Source organism: Nesoenas mayeri (genome assembly GCF_963082525.1).
Source record: "Nesoenas mayeri genome assembly, chromosome: 12".
Classification (NCBI taxonomy): Eukaryota; Metazoa; Chordata; class Aves; order Columbiformes; family Columbidae; genus Nesoenas; species Nesoenas mayeri.
Window position 1 is genome coordinate 13,430,732 of NC_137547.1, and position 14,052 is coordinate 13,444,783.

Genomic DNA, 14,052 nt, shown 5'->3' on the forward strand with positions numbered 1-14,052 from the left:
CTCCTAGGAAAAGCTGTTTTGTTGCTTCTTGCAGCAACACTGTGAGCCCTGTGTTTCCTTACCTGCCCAATTGCAATGTGCCACTATTTGCACATGTTTCTCCTCCCTCTAGTCCCCTCCAACTCCATCCTATATCCTAAACTTGCTGCTGTATGTGGTGGCAAGCCAGAATGGCTGTTGTCCTCCAGCTGGTCACCTCTTTCTTTATTCCATTTAACATGATGTATTTTGGGGAGCAGAAGGCATGTTAGCTCCCAAGTGGCAGAATAAAATTAGTCCTGGAATAGCAGGTAGCTCACGGGGGAGGCTGGACCTGGTGGACTATGCTGTGAGTGCTCATGTTTGCTGTTTTGTGTTTCAGAGATACCAGGAAACCTACAGTCTCGCTCTCTGCAGTCGGTAAGTATGGATATAGGCTTGTTTAATACCTACATTTACTGTTATGTGTGCCTCTGCTGCTATTCGTCCCTCCCTTCGTACTCTGAGGCTGAACATGACAGAGTATGGAAGTGTTACCATGTGTGATTATCCTGTGTAGTGGCAGCCTGAGAGGCTCCAGTTCACAGCTCCTTTTAGAAGAGCAGAATTCAGAAGGGACGTGGAGCCCTTGGGGGTTCTCAGGCATGAGGGCAGCTTGGACTGGCTGTCCTAAAATTGCTGGACAGTCACACGGCAGTTGTGCCTTTTAGACATGAGTAGCTTCTTCCCTGCTTAACCACCCTGCTGCTCTGCTTGTCCTGTATTGCCCATCTGTAATTTCTTCATGTCCTTTTATGTTTGATTGAATCAGCTGAGAAACTAAATCACACCGCAGGCAGTGGCACTGAATGCTGCTGACTACCAGCCTGTCCTCTGACTTACGGAGGGGCTGGGTACATTAACCGGCTCGATCTGCTTCCTTGGGGCACCTTCAGCATGCAGGCAGCTGTGGTGGTGACATAAAGGTGCTCTCTTAGGGCTGCGCTTGATCTGGAAAGGTACTTGTCATGGCTGCTGGCAGTGCAACTGTCCAGTTGCCTGTAATAGCGCCTGCTGGCAGGTGCTGTGTGTCAGTCCTCAGCAGCTGCGTGTTGGAACCGGGTGAAGTGTGGATGACAAGCAGAATGTCATTTTCCTGAGTTATGTTCCAGGTACTATAGCAGTCCCGGTAACGTGGATCTTTTATGCTCTGCTGCTTAGATCTCCTTAGGCTCTACATCTGCAGTGGCTCCCCCTTCCCTCCCAGCCAGCAAACCTCTACCACAGTGATACAGGATCCTTACTGAATCAGAGAGAAGCAGCATTTGGTTCTGGTGCCCAGACTGGGGTTTCACAGGTCAGCTGAGCCAGCCCAGCAACCGGCTCCTCAAGAAGCTTCCTCCCGTGCCCCATTCTCTTTAGTGCTGGTCCAGGCATTTGTGTGCCCTTCAGTGAGTGGATCAAATCAATCAACTGGCAGCCTATTTGCAGCCTTTTTTCCCCTGGACTAGCATTTTGCCAGGTTGTCAGGATGAGTCTGCTCACTGAGCAGCAGGAGGTGGGTAGTGAAGGTGGGGAATAGCAGCAGGCTGAGGTCCATTTAGCTTTCTCATGGACCTCACCTTTCTGATCACTTAAAATGTTTTGAAAATACTGGCAGAATAAGGATGAACAGAAATTTTTGTTTTCTTTTACAGTATCCGAACAATCCACATCAACAGAAGCTGTATTTTGCTTATTAGAAACGACCAACCAACTTTTGATTTTAGGCCCTTGACTGAGTCCCTTGTGATATCACATAATCATATCTTGACCCTCATCCAGTTTCTTTACAATGCCATTGATGTCTTTGACTTCTGTGGTGTATTTTAACAGCTGGGCCTTCTGATCTACCCAGTGATGAATCTGCCTCCAGCTGGCCAGACATGAGGTCCACCTGCACTGCAGCCTTCTCCTACATCTGTATTTTAATAATACATCAGCAATTCTCCCTGTATAGCATTGGATAATATAGAGAGTGGTAGGGAGATAAATAAATCAGTCCTTGAGCACCTGGAAGCAGCTTGAATGAAAACAGAATGGATTTGTGACGGAGAGTGATGAACCTGCAGTTGTTGTGTGCGGGAAGTTGCTACTTCTGAGCTAATGGACATCAGTATTTAATTGGGTAGAACCCACAGCTAGAAATCACAATGAAGATCTCTAAGCATGTAACTGGAACACTTGCTTTGAGGTATTCAGGACACAAATGCTAAGCTGAGGAATCAAGAGTTAGTGATTTTCATGAAAAGCAGCTTTAATCCCACATCGAGGGCCTACTGTGCCATTTACTTTGTAATTGTTTATTTTGACCTGCTCTGTTTGTGCTGCAGCTGGAGCTTCCCAGGTGAAATGGAACAAGAAAAATGCCAACTGTTTAGCAACAAGCCATGATGGGGATGTCCGAATATGGGACAAAAGGGTAAGTTGAGGGGTTTTGGAGCAGTCTTTGTGTATTCCCACCTGACCAATACAGAGGTCCCTCTGGTCACAGATGAATATTGAAAAAAAATCTATTACTTCACCCGAAATCTTTTTTGTGGGTTGATTTAAAGTAGAAAGAGTTGGGAGCCCACGAGCCTGAAGAGAGCATGTAGATAGCCTTCTTCCCCAGAAATTATGTTCATTAACATTTTGCTTTTGATCTCTAGTACTTAACTGTTTTACCAAATGTAAAGTGTGGTTCAGGGCTGTGCTTGGTGACTGGAATTTGTCACACCTTTGCAGGACCTCTTCAACTACTTTTGCTGAGCTATTTACCTTTCCCCAGCAGGAGGAGGCTGTTCTACCTCTTCTTCCCTTGTTAAAGTGTCTCTTTTTATGCCAAAAGACTAGGCCAAATTTCAGGAGCCCCATGCTGAGATGGAAACTGTCTTTCTTTGCAGAAACCCAGCACTGCAGTAGAGTACTTGGCAGCTCATCTCTCTAAAATCCATGGCCTGGATTGGCATCCTGACAACGAGTACACATTGGCCACTTCCAGCCAGGACAACTCTGTCAGGGTAAGTGTAGTATCTGGGACCTGTGCTTGGGAGATGTCAGGGTGGTGGAGCAGCTCCCTTTCTGCTGCTGCTGTAGTCTTGGGCAGTGCTTGCCATTGGCAAGATCTGGATCCTTATTATTTGATTTCTGGCAGTCTGTGTGTGTTGAGCCAGGAGTGCATTTACAGAACAGGAAGAGAAGTCATTACAGGATGGGTGCACATATGTTTGCCGCATATCTGTGGTGGTTTGGGCAGTACTGAAGATCAAAACAATCGCCTCTGCCTGTTGCTTGCCAGAATGGAGTTGGCCACACATACCAGAAGAACCTTCTCCCCAAAATACAGTGTTGCCAGCCTCAAGCAGATTACAGCAACTTGGGGGGAGACATACTCCATCCCCTGGGGTTCCTAAACTTGTATTGAATTGGGTTATCAATAAGAAACTGCCTGTGAGCATTGCTATGCAGGGTCTTTACTTGAGGGGAAATAGTGTGCTTTGTACGTCAGCCAAGTAGAGTTCATTCACATTTAGCTGAGCTCTGAGACAAATGCAATTGATGTGTATTCTAGCAAAGCGAAAGGTTAGATTCTTCATTACAAAATAAGCAGTAACAGCAGGGTGGGCCTGCCTCAGTCTGGACTGGCACCTTGGCTGGGAGCCTGCAGGGTACCTTGTAGCTCTGAAAGCCCAAGCAGGCTGCCTGTCTCCCTGCTCTAATTACTCAAGCTATGATCACTGCAAATGTGACCCCAAGTCACTCATTGTCTAAGGGATGCTGCCAGCTGCTGATAGCTTGATATTTGTCCTTTGGGGCCATCACTGCTGTTAATGAATGAGATTACTAATGATGCTGTGGGCACTCTGGCAAGTTTTTCACTCTGGTATATCTGCAAGCTACATGGAAAACTGCAGCCTGAAAGTATAGCCAGCTGACTCCTGCCTTTGTTTGTGTTTGTTTTAAGTTCTGGGATTACCGTCAGCCTCGGAAGTACCTCAATATCCTTCCCTGCCAGGTTCCTGTCTGGAAGGCAAGATACACGGTTAGTGAGAAACTCCCACCAGCCCTACTTGTGCTGTGAGAGCAAATGCACAAAGAGACATTAAATAAAGAAGAACTGCTGCAGGGCTTCTCACCAGTTCTACTGCTAGACATGATTAAATTTATTTTTAAAATCCCTCTTGGTGGTTAAAAGGCCCAGAAAAGCAATGTCGTGATGGGGCACTCAGGAGAAGGAATGACAAGCAGTGTGAGATCCCACTCTTTGGCCTCCTACTCCTGGGGGGCAAAGACCCAGGTGCAGGTGGTTGGCTCTGGGAGCATGAGGCTCAGAAAATGGCTGCTGCTCTCACTGTCTTGTTTCTCAGCTCCAGTATTGGTACCTGTTACACAGAGCAATGCAGAGGTCTGCTGCCCTCTCCGAGCACCTCATTTACTCCCAAGATTTCCAAGTGTGCTACAGTGGGCTCTTAGAGCATATCAAATCCAAGAACTGTTGCCTTTTATAGAGCAAGCACCCACCTGTGTGAAGCTACGGCTCTTAACATCCATCATATCTGTTCTCTTCTCTGGACATCTGAATGCGGTCTGAAGCCAGTGCTGTGCCTTGAATCTTTGATCCCCTTTCCCTGTCCCCATGGTGGGGGCATAGGTCTGGGTTCCAGTGTTCCTCTGAGCAGCTGCTGGGGCTCAGTGCCCACATAGCAGTTCTTGCAGCTCTAGGCAAATTGCAGTAAAGATCCCATGGGAAAAATGAAGGGAGAAATCTCTCCAGCCTCACAGCTGAAATGTGAAGAAGCAGTGGAAAGAAATACTTAAGTGAGCCCCATTGAATATCTCAAAGTGTACTACATTATTTCCCTGTAAGATACTGGGGTTTGCACAGCAGTTGCCTTCAACCCATCCCTGTTTTTAGACCTAGTTCTGTTTTGTGCTCAGCTCCTTTAAAACCCATGTGTTTTAAGCATGATAACAGCAGCATGGGAGCATAACTCCCTGAGGCTAACTGGAAGGGTGTTTCTCTCTCAAGCCTTTCAGCAATGGGCTGGTGACAGTGATGGTCCCCCAGCTCCGTCGGGAGAACAGCCTCCTTCTCTGGAATGTCTTTGACTTGAACACGCCTGTCCACACTTTTGTGGGACATGATGACGTTGTGCTGGAGTTTCAGTGGAGGAAGCAGAAAGAAGGTGAGTTCGGGGCTGGATGTGCACACTCCCTTGCAATGTGGCTGTTGGCTAACCAGGATGTGGATGCCTGGCTCCTGGATACAATGCTCGTGCTATTGGTGTTTGACTCTTGCTTTTCATTGGAGTAACTCTGACCTGCTTTCCTGCCCCCCCTCAAGCTACAGCTGTTTTGTACTTGGTTTATAGCAGTGCCCACAGAGCATTGCCCTGTTGTTTCCATGCTAACAAAGCAAATGCACTGAATGCTTAGTGGGTCAGCGGTGACTCTAATTGCTTCCACTCTCCTGTAAGTCTATTTTAAAATGAATCTTTCAGTATAAATTATACGAACTGTTAGATGGGTGCGTGAGTGCAGGCGTCCTCCCCCTGCTCAGAGCTGCAGGTTCACCCGTTAACCCCTTGCATCTCTGCCTGGATCAGCAGCCTCCAGTGTGTCCCAGACCACAAAACCAGAAAACCCTCCTTATGTGTGTGCTGGCAAAGACAGGGAAGGGAGAGTGCGGAATAGAGAGCCTCCTGTTAGAGTTCAGTCCCGACTAAATTTTCCAGAGTAGGCAGCTAAATATAGGAGATTCCATATGAGAGGCTGGATCACCACACAGAGCACAGCTTTGTTTCCAGCACCTCAGCTGCCATCGACAGAACAAGCACATCTGACTTTGGTGTCACTCGTGGTACTGCTTTGCAGTGCCATGTAAAACTTCTTGTACAACTCTCTTGATAGCAGCTGCTGGGGCAATTCAGTTAAGTCACCTTCTTCTCTAGAATTCGCTTTTCAAGGAAAGCGATGTAGAACTGTATTAGGATCCAGACGTGCTATCTAAGACAGCTTGCCTGTGAACATTCAAGCAGGCTGGAACCACAGTTGTGTTGTCTCAGCTGAGTTAATAGATATATATCCAAGGCTGGAAGTCATGCACATCTTAGGCAACATAAATCAGTCATACAGGCGTTCCAAGTCTGTTTCAGTGTAGAGACTACCAAGATAGCGCAAATCTCCTTCCATAGATTCTGCTGTGCTGTATTTAGACAGCACTGTGCCTCAGCAGAGGGGCGTAGGAAGCAGCTGTGCAGCAGCAAATTCCTAAATGCAGCAGCTGTTTGACAGGGGAAACTTAATCTGTATCACTAGGCCTAAATATGGACATAAATAAGCCTGTGTACCTTTATCTGTGGACAGATAGTATGTGGCTAGATGTATTTCATTACAACCTGAACTTGTCTTGGCATCATCCAAGTCTCAGAATGAAAAAGGGGGAGGGTAGAACCTTAGCTTAGAACTCTCTTAGCTTAGAAATGTTTTAAAACATCTGCATCTTGAAACAGATATGGTGAACTAAAAGATATTTTGATTTTACAGTTATTGTAAAAAATAAATGTGTTGTTGAACTATATTATTTCTTCTGTTCATGTAAGTGTTGTAGTAGAGTTTATTCATTCCTAGTTGGACATCTCAAATCACATTCATTATACTTTGTGCTTTTCACTTGTACATTATACCACATGTAGAGATTTAACCATGTTGCAGGCAGACATAAAGGCCAATGCGCAAAGGTCGGTTCAAAGTGGAATAAGGCTCATTCTGCCTTTCAGCTTAGTACCTTATCCATTAGATCTCCTTGTTTGAATCCATTTACGCTAAATGTGGGGCTGAGATGGTCTCTGTTTTCAGCAGAGCCTTTAAGTTGTTTCTATCCTTTCTAGGTTCTAAAGACTACCAGCTGGTTACGTGGTCCCGTGATCAGACTCTGCGGATGTGGCGGATTGACTCTCAGCTGCAGAGGGTACGTAAAGACTTTTGCTCTTGAACTTGTGAGAGTTTCCTTGCAGGCTATGTTCACCTCCCTTTCCTTGTGCTCCCAGTTGCTCCTCTGATACCCTAAAGTTGCAAATGCAGCAGCCAGCTGCCACTTCACTTTTCTCTCCAGCTTCAACCCAGGAACATCCCCGAGGAGACCTGTGATTAAAGCCTTTCTGTGTCTCAAAAGCTTCTGTGGAAGTGCAAGGCTGCTTTGTTGTAGAAGTTGTTTGGGGAAGGTGGAGATCAGTTACTGCTTGCATTGCCTCTGAAGATGCCACCTCTGTGGCTGCAAGACTATGTGACTCTTTCTTGGCATTTAGGTATCAGGTAAATGTCAGGATTGTGCCCTCCACTTACTCCCCTTGCTCCTATTCCTCTTAGCCTGGTGCAGGCAGCGCAAATCCTGTTGTTCTACCATCTGGCAGCAGTTGCAGATTGCTGGTGCAATTACTAGTAGAGCTGTGCTGGGTCAGACTGGAGCTTCATGTGGCCATGACGGCCCATATTGCCCTGTCTCATCTTCAACTGTGCATGTCTTGGAAGAGCATAAGAACAAGGCAAGTATGGAGTGATGTTTCTGTCAAATGCCCTCCCAAGCCTCCTGCAGTTTGCAACTTAGGGGCTCATTGGGTCTGATGTCTTTGTATTTGGCAGAGCTTGATTAACTTAACTTCTCTAGACTTGTTCTTTTTTTGCACCTGTGTAAATTTTTGTCATCTTAAACATCCTATGAACAAGGAGGTTCATGGTTTTTCTGCATGCTGTGTGGAAAAACAGCTCTGTTCATTTATTTTGCAACCTGCTAGTTTCCTGACATTGGAGATGAAAAGAGCGGGCAGCTTGTCTGTGCCACTCACGGTTCTGTAGACGTCCATCATATCCCTCCTCAGCTGCCTCCTTTTTCAAGTCAAAAGGTCTTGATCTACTTCATCTCTTGTTCGAGAACTTTGATTGTCCTTTTGCCTTTCATGAACCTTTTCCAGTTCTGTTATATGCTTGTTGGGATGAGGATCGGAACTGTGTTCTTTCCAAAGAATTCCCAGTACTCATTTTGTTTTTTAAATTGTTGTGTGTGATTCCCTGAAAACATCAGCTCAGTATGGCCTCTATGTCTTGTTTGCTCAGTCAGCTTGAACTTGCTGGTTTTCCCCTATATGCATTGCTTTATATTTGTCTGAACAGAAGTTCGTCTTTCATTTTAATACAGTTACTCCTGTAAGGTCCTTCTGTGATTATTTGCAGTCAGCCACTCTTGTTACTACTCTGAATAACTTGGTGGCATCAGCAAACCTGGTCGTGTCACTATTCACCTCCTGTTCCAGGTTTTTAATGAATATTTGAGAAGCATATGTTCCCAGCACAGATCCTGCAGGAGTCCTGCAGGTCTGTAACAAACCTTCTCTGTGAAAAATGACCCTTTACTCCTACCTGACATATCTGTGAAAATTTCATTTCTTTCCTGTCTTTAAACTAATTGTTCATCCATGTCAGAGCATTTACTTTTCCTCTGCTGGCTCCCACTTTTTTGTCTTTCCCATGGATCAAACTATACACATGAGGGTATGTTCTTGGTGACCAATGCTGTAATTTGCTACATTGTACCTTTATCCTTTCTCTTCCCTGTGTTTCTCCTCTTCATCTTCCCTATTTTCTTGCACATAACTTAAAATACAAGTTTTCACGGTTTCTTTTTGATAGAGGATCTAGAGCAGTTGGGCCCCTAGTATCTACCTGGTTCTCTAGATCCTGCTGGAGTGTAGATATCAAAAGCAGAAGGTGTGCTATTATTTTATACAATATAAAAATGAAACCAGTTTTGACAAATTAATCCAAGGACTTAAAGTCATATCAGCTTTAGTTTTGATTTAAGTAAAACTTCTGTTACTTAGACTAGCCATGTCAACTAAGTGTCTTTGTAAGTGAGCTGGAGACTTGGCCAGGCTGTCTGAGGTGACAGAGCTGAGGATGCTGGCAAGTGGAAGGTGACCTGTCTTTGTCACAGAAACAATACTGAGGGCTTAGTCATGACTGTTGCATGGACAGATCTACCTGGCAAATCCAGCTCCCTGGAGAAACAAGTTATTTAGTGGTGGCTCTTTCCCCAGCGTGGTTTCTGTTGTGCAGCATTTGGGTGTGTTTGTTCTTTTCAGCTGTGCGCTAACGATATCCTGGATGGAGTTGAGGACCTCATCGATGGGATTTCTCATCTGCCAGAGCCAGACAAGACCCTTCACCCCCAGGACTCTGAGCCCCAGCATAACTCTGGGCATGGGGATGAGGAAGGTGAGACAAGCAATAGATCGTGGAACTTCAAACACCAGCTCTCTTTGTGTTGGGAAGATGTTGCATCACACTGTAAGAATATAACATTGTAGGCAAAGCACAAACTGGTGCAGTGTCAAAGATTAACAGATTCCTCAAAACTAGGGGTTTCTCAGGATGGTCCTACCAATTTTTTTTTTTCCTTGAGCACAGTAATGTCATTCCAGCTGTAAAATGGAGCTCTTCCTTGTCACTAGTAGCATTTAATTGGATTGTCTTTAGGTTATGGTTGTGGCTTCCTGAGAATAATAAGGTAAATGGAAAGACAGTTCCAGCTCTTAAGGTAGTTCAGTTTAAGCTGAGAGATGAGCCCAGAGAAGAGGGAAGCATTTGGGTAAAGCACTCTGACACAAGCAGCTTACATCACAGCACTTCTGCTGGGATCACTGCGTGAACTGGTTTAACATGGAGGTGTTTGCTGGTGTCTTCTCCCATCCACCAGAAGAAGCACAGAGAGAGCTCGTGCAGTTTTGTTCACCATGTACTGATGGAAGGTGGCTGAAGGCTGGCAGAGCAGGGGCGGAAGGATGGTGCTTCTGACTTCTGAGTACCAGATGGGTGGATGGACTTTAACAGAAAGCATTGATTTGGCTTTATGGAAGAGAAAGCAAACAAGGAAGGAATACAAAGGAGCATTTGTTTGGTTAAGGCTCTGGCCAGGTTAAACATTCAGGGTGTTAGTGTTTGAAGAGTGTAAGTACCAGAATAGAATAAATTGCCACAGCTGAGACCCGTGGTGATGGTGTGTGTGTGAAAAAGCTGTCTAAAGAGGTTTTTGTGTCTAATACTGAGCAAGAAGAATCGGGTACTCCCATGTCTTTGTGTTACCTTGGGTTTAAATTCACAGTTCCTTTCTATATTGTAGCGGGATCCTGCCATGGATCCCCATGTGAGAGGCTTACTAGGACGCAATTTGATTCTCCCTTTGACTTGCCAGCAAACTGGAGAGAAGGAGAGGAAGTGTTCTAATACCTGTCCTCTGAATAAAGGAGCCAGCTGTGAGGTCCCTGAGGGAAGTCATCTCTTCCTAAACTGGAAGTTTCCTGCCCAGCAAATCCCAGTGAATTTCCTCCCTTCCACCTAGCCTGGGCGGCAGCAGAACATGTTTCTAGAGGCTGTCAGCACCTCTGTCTGCATGATGGTTTTATAGTGGTAGAAAGAGCCCTGGTTACCTGTGCTCCCTGTGAGCAGTACTGCGTGGGGAACCACAGCTTCTCTCACTCCAGCTGGGAGCATCCAGTGTTCTCACTCTGGCTGCCTGACATCTCTTTTTCCTCAGGAGAGAGTTAACGCTTTCACTGTCACATTCATCCATGGTTTCTTTGTGGGTCTGGCTTTGGCTCAGACTGTTAAGGTTTCCTCTGTGAGCAGAGGGAGTGCAAATGGCTTTTCTGTAGCAGGGTAGGTTTTGCTGCAAATACCATGCCTGCAGGATCAATGCACAACCAAGTCCCTAGGTAGGAATTTCAGGTTCCTTCTAGCCTAAAAGCTATTGTGGACTGCTGATGTTTCACCCTGGAGGTGGCTGCATTTCAGCTGCAGAAAAAGCTCCGTGTTATATTAGTAAAGCACCCTGAGGGATCTTTGAAGAAAACAGTGCTCTGCAGATAAAGCAGAAAACCCACCAGCTGTGTGTTCAGTGTGCAGCTCTCCTCACTGGCTGCTGCCTATAAAGGATCTTTAGAAATCCAGACAAATATGTGAGGTTTGGGGAATTAGAAACTAATTGGAAGGGAATGGGAGGAAAAGACAAAAGGAGGGTGCTGCCCATATCAGGAACCTCAGAGATGGCTTTTCAGTAAGCTATGTGGTGTCTTGAGCTAGAAATAATTATCTTCCCTGAGAGCCACTGATCTTCCTTTAATCCCCTTTTCAGCTGCCTTTCATGAAGTGTATCTAAGCACTATAATAAAATCACAAACAGGAATGAGCAGCTGAGCATCTTACCTATCCAAATTCAGCAACCCACTGGGCAGCAGTAAAACCAGATGTATTTGTCCCAGCAGCAAAATCAGTAACTTTTAGGCAAATGCCTATAAAAAGAGCTTTTTGCATTTCTTTTCATTTATTTTTTTGCTAGGAATAGTCTGTGGAATGTGATATTGCAATACAAGAGTCACAGCTGCCTAATCTTGACTTCTCTTGTGTCCTTGGAATCATCATAAAAGATGTATTTGATCTTCTTAGGAAGTGGCGCCACAGCAAAATGCCCTTCAGCTGCCCCTGTCCTAATGGGCGTACACGGCAAAAGCCAGGCATGACCATGGGCAGGGACCAATTCTTCTGAAACTCAGTCAGGTTCGCTATCTTAACCATAATTCCTTGTGTCCTGCAGCACTTGCCTGGCTTTTTAAATGTACTGTGGCCTTCATGGGTTATTGTCCTCCTGAAAACTGTTGAGAGTGAAACTGGACAGCTAGACCCAGCACTTAGATGATTCTTTAAAGACCATTAAAGCACCAGAGTGTTTGGCAATGTTAAATGCACATGGCTGCTACAAATGAATTAAGCCTCTCATAAGGCCAGAAATACCCTGTTCTCGCTCACAAAGCCTTATTACACTTTGGAAGTGCTTTCTGAAAGCCAAGAGTGCTGGGGTGTGAGTCCCAAGGCCAGAGCTCCTCCTGGAGACTGCTTTGGCAGCGGTTCTTTCCCTCTGAACTGAGAGGCTCCAGTTCAGCTGTTTGTGACTCTGGCCATTCTGTACAGGGACGAGAAAGGGTCTCAAATGAGTAGAGACAGACCATTTAGGGCTGTACAAGGTACAAGCAGCTTCTGTAACCTTCCTGGGAAACCTGTGTGCAGACAGGTTTGGTTTTTTGAAGAGCACAGCTCAAGCCTGCTTCTAAACCACAGCGGAAACTCTCTAGCTCACAAGTCTGTTCCAGATAAAACTCATACCTCCTCGTGTAGAAGAAGAGCAGAGGGAAGCCTGCTGTCTTGGCTGCCTCTTGGCATTGCATGTCAAACATCTGTCTGTTACAGCGTGTCTCAACCTGTTCTCCTTTTTTCCTGTCAGCCTTAAAAGAAGATTTTCTGAATGACCCCCTGATGGGAAAGAAAACGGACCAGCTGGGGCTGCCTCAAACACTGCAGCAGGAGTTTTCTCTGATCAACGTGCAGATCCGAAATGTCAACGTGGAGGTAGAGAGTTTCCTTTTGCTGGCTTGTTAACAGGGGATCCGGGTGACCTGGCTCATCGGAGCTTTTTGAGGGGAACCTTCTTTGCTGCAGTGACTGCTGTCTGTAAACAAGGTTTATTTTGAGCTGCAGAGATCGTTTTGGCCAGGGGTAGTAGAACAGAGGATAATCCTAGACACTGAGATTGAGAGAAGTATTTCACCACTGGCACTGCTCCCGAGAAGGCTGGACAATGTTTTTCTCTTTGCCTAGAGTGAAAAGTGACTTGTTGCACTACATGTAGCTGATCTCATTTCAGTTGTTTCTGAACCCCATCTGCTGAGCACTCCTTGTCTACACCCTCTCCCTCAGTTTTGGCATCTCCCTTGCATGCCGAATGCTCCTCTGGAGGCACAGCAACGTGCTGGAATGGGAGGTGTGAGGCAGCTGCCTGTCTCCTTTCCCCACCCTGGTAGCTCCACAGCTCATGGCATGATCCTGAGGTAGTTTTCTGACCCAGTGGTATATGATCTCGAATGATGCGTGGGCCTGAAACTCTCTGTGCAGTGGGCTGGGGTGCAGTGGCTGTGGGGAGCAGAGCCTGATTTGGGCCCAGTGTGGGCTGGCTGTGGTCTCCAGATGCTACGATGCTGGACTGGTAGTCTGCTGATATGAGCTGAGTCTGTTCGGATCTGCCTGGGTTTTTTTGCTGTCACTGTGTTTGCTGCCCTTGAGAATCGCATGACTTCGTCTTCCGTGTGTGTAGAAGAATCCACCCCTCAGCATGAATTTAAGCCACTGGAAGTTTAAAGGTCCTTGGAGATCTAACTACAGAGCAATTGCTTTTCTTCACGCAGATGGATGCAGTGAGTCGCAGCTGTACGGTGTCAGTGCACTGCGGCAACCACAGAGTCAGGATGCTGGTGATGTTCCCTGTCCAGTATCCTAATAATGCTGCACCGTCCTTCCAGTTCATCAACCCGACCTCAATCACCGCCTCCATGAAGGCAAAGCTGCTGAAGGTGTGTGGGGACTGTACACTGTCTTTATAAATATACAGATGCTGGACGCTTGATGTTTAGATTATTGACACAGTAAAACATCTGACCTTGCTGAAGACCAGTTGTCGCTTCAAACTGATACCTTGTGGAGCTCCTAGGATGAGGTTTTTGTTGGGCTTGCAGCCCAGTATTTGCCTTCCTCCATGTTTTGAACATGTGTTCTGCACTGCTACTGCATTTCTGTGTGATGCATGTTGTGTAAGGATCCCTGGCATCCATCTCCTCATGCAGTTGCCCCCAACTTTATAATAGACAAAATGGCCAGCTAAGCATCCAGCTGCAGAAAGATCATATTTTTTGAGCTGGGGTGTTGCTTCCTGCTCTCCTCCACAAACTCTTTCAAAAGTGAGGGGACTTTTTACATGGGTCATGCTAATTCCAGACCAGGTGTTTGGTCATCTGGTGTAGGAATTCCTATTGCTGATGAAATCCCTTCCCCAGCAGCAAGTAGATGAATCAATTTGGGTTCCTTCCTGGAAAAAAGAAAAAAAACTGATTCAATTTGCCACAAATGGTTATGGAACATGTGGGCTACACTAGTGTAGAAGCCCAAATCCTGGTTCAGAGTGTACTGAATCTAAGT

General features: G+C 45.9%; 1 protein-coding gene across 3 annotated transcripts in view; it reads left to right on the forward strand.

Moving 5' to 3' along the window:
• The window catches only part of WDR59 (WD repeat domain 59), a 49,340-nt gene that overhangs the window by 12,751 nt on the left and 22,537 nt on the right, over window positions 1-14,052 (forward strand). For 2 of the 3 annotated variants that reach the window (XM_080351881.1, XM_080351882.1), the window contains exons 6-14: window positions 362-399; window positions 2,331-2,419; window positions 2,883-2,999; window positions 3,944-4,021; window positions 5,009-5,165; window positions 6,870-6,949; window positions 9,117-9,249; window positions 12,308-12,432; window positions 13,266-13,430. In XM_080351881.1, coding sequence (XP_080208007.1) covers window positions 362-399; window positions 2,331-2,419; window positions 2,883-2,999; window positions 3,944-4,021; window positions 5,009-5,165; window positions 6,870-6,949; window positions 9,117-9,249; window positions 12,308-12,432; window positions 13,266-13,430 — 982 coding nt within the window. The remainder of the gene's footprint in view (window positions 1-361; window positions 400-2,330; window positions 2,420-2,882; window positions 3,000-3,943; window positions 4,022-5,008; window positions 5,166-6,869; window positions 6,950-9,116; window positions 9,250-12,307; window positions 12,433-13,265; window positions 13,431-14,052) is intronic. The other variant, XM_080351883.1, reaches the window with a different exon arrangement.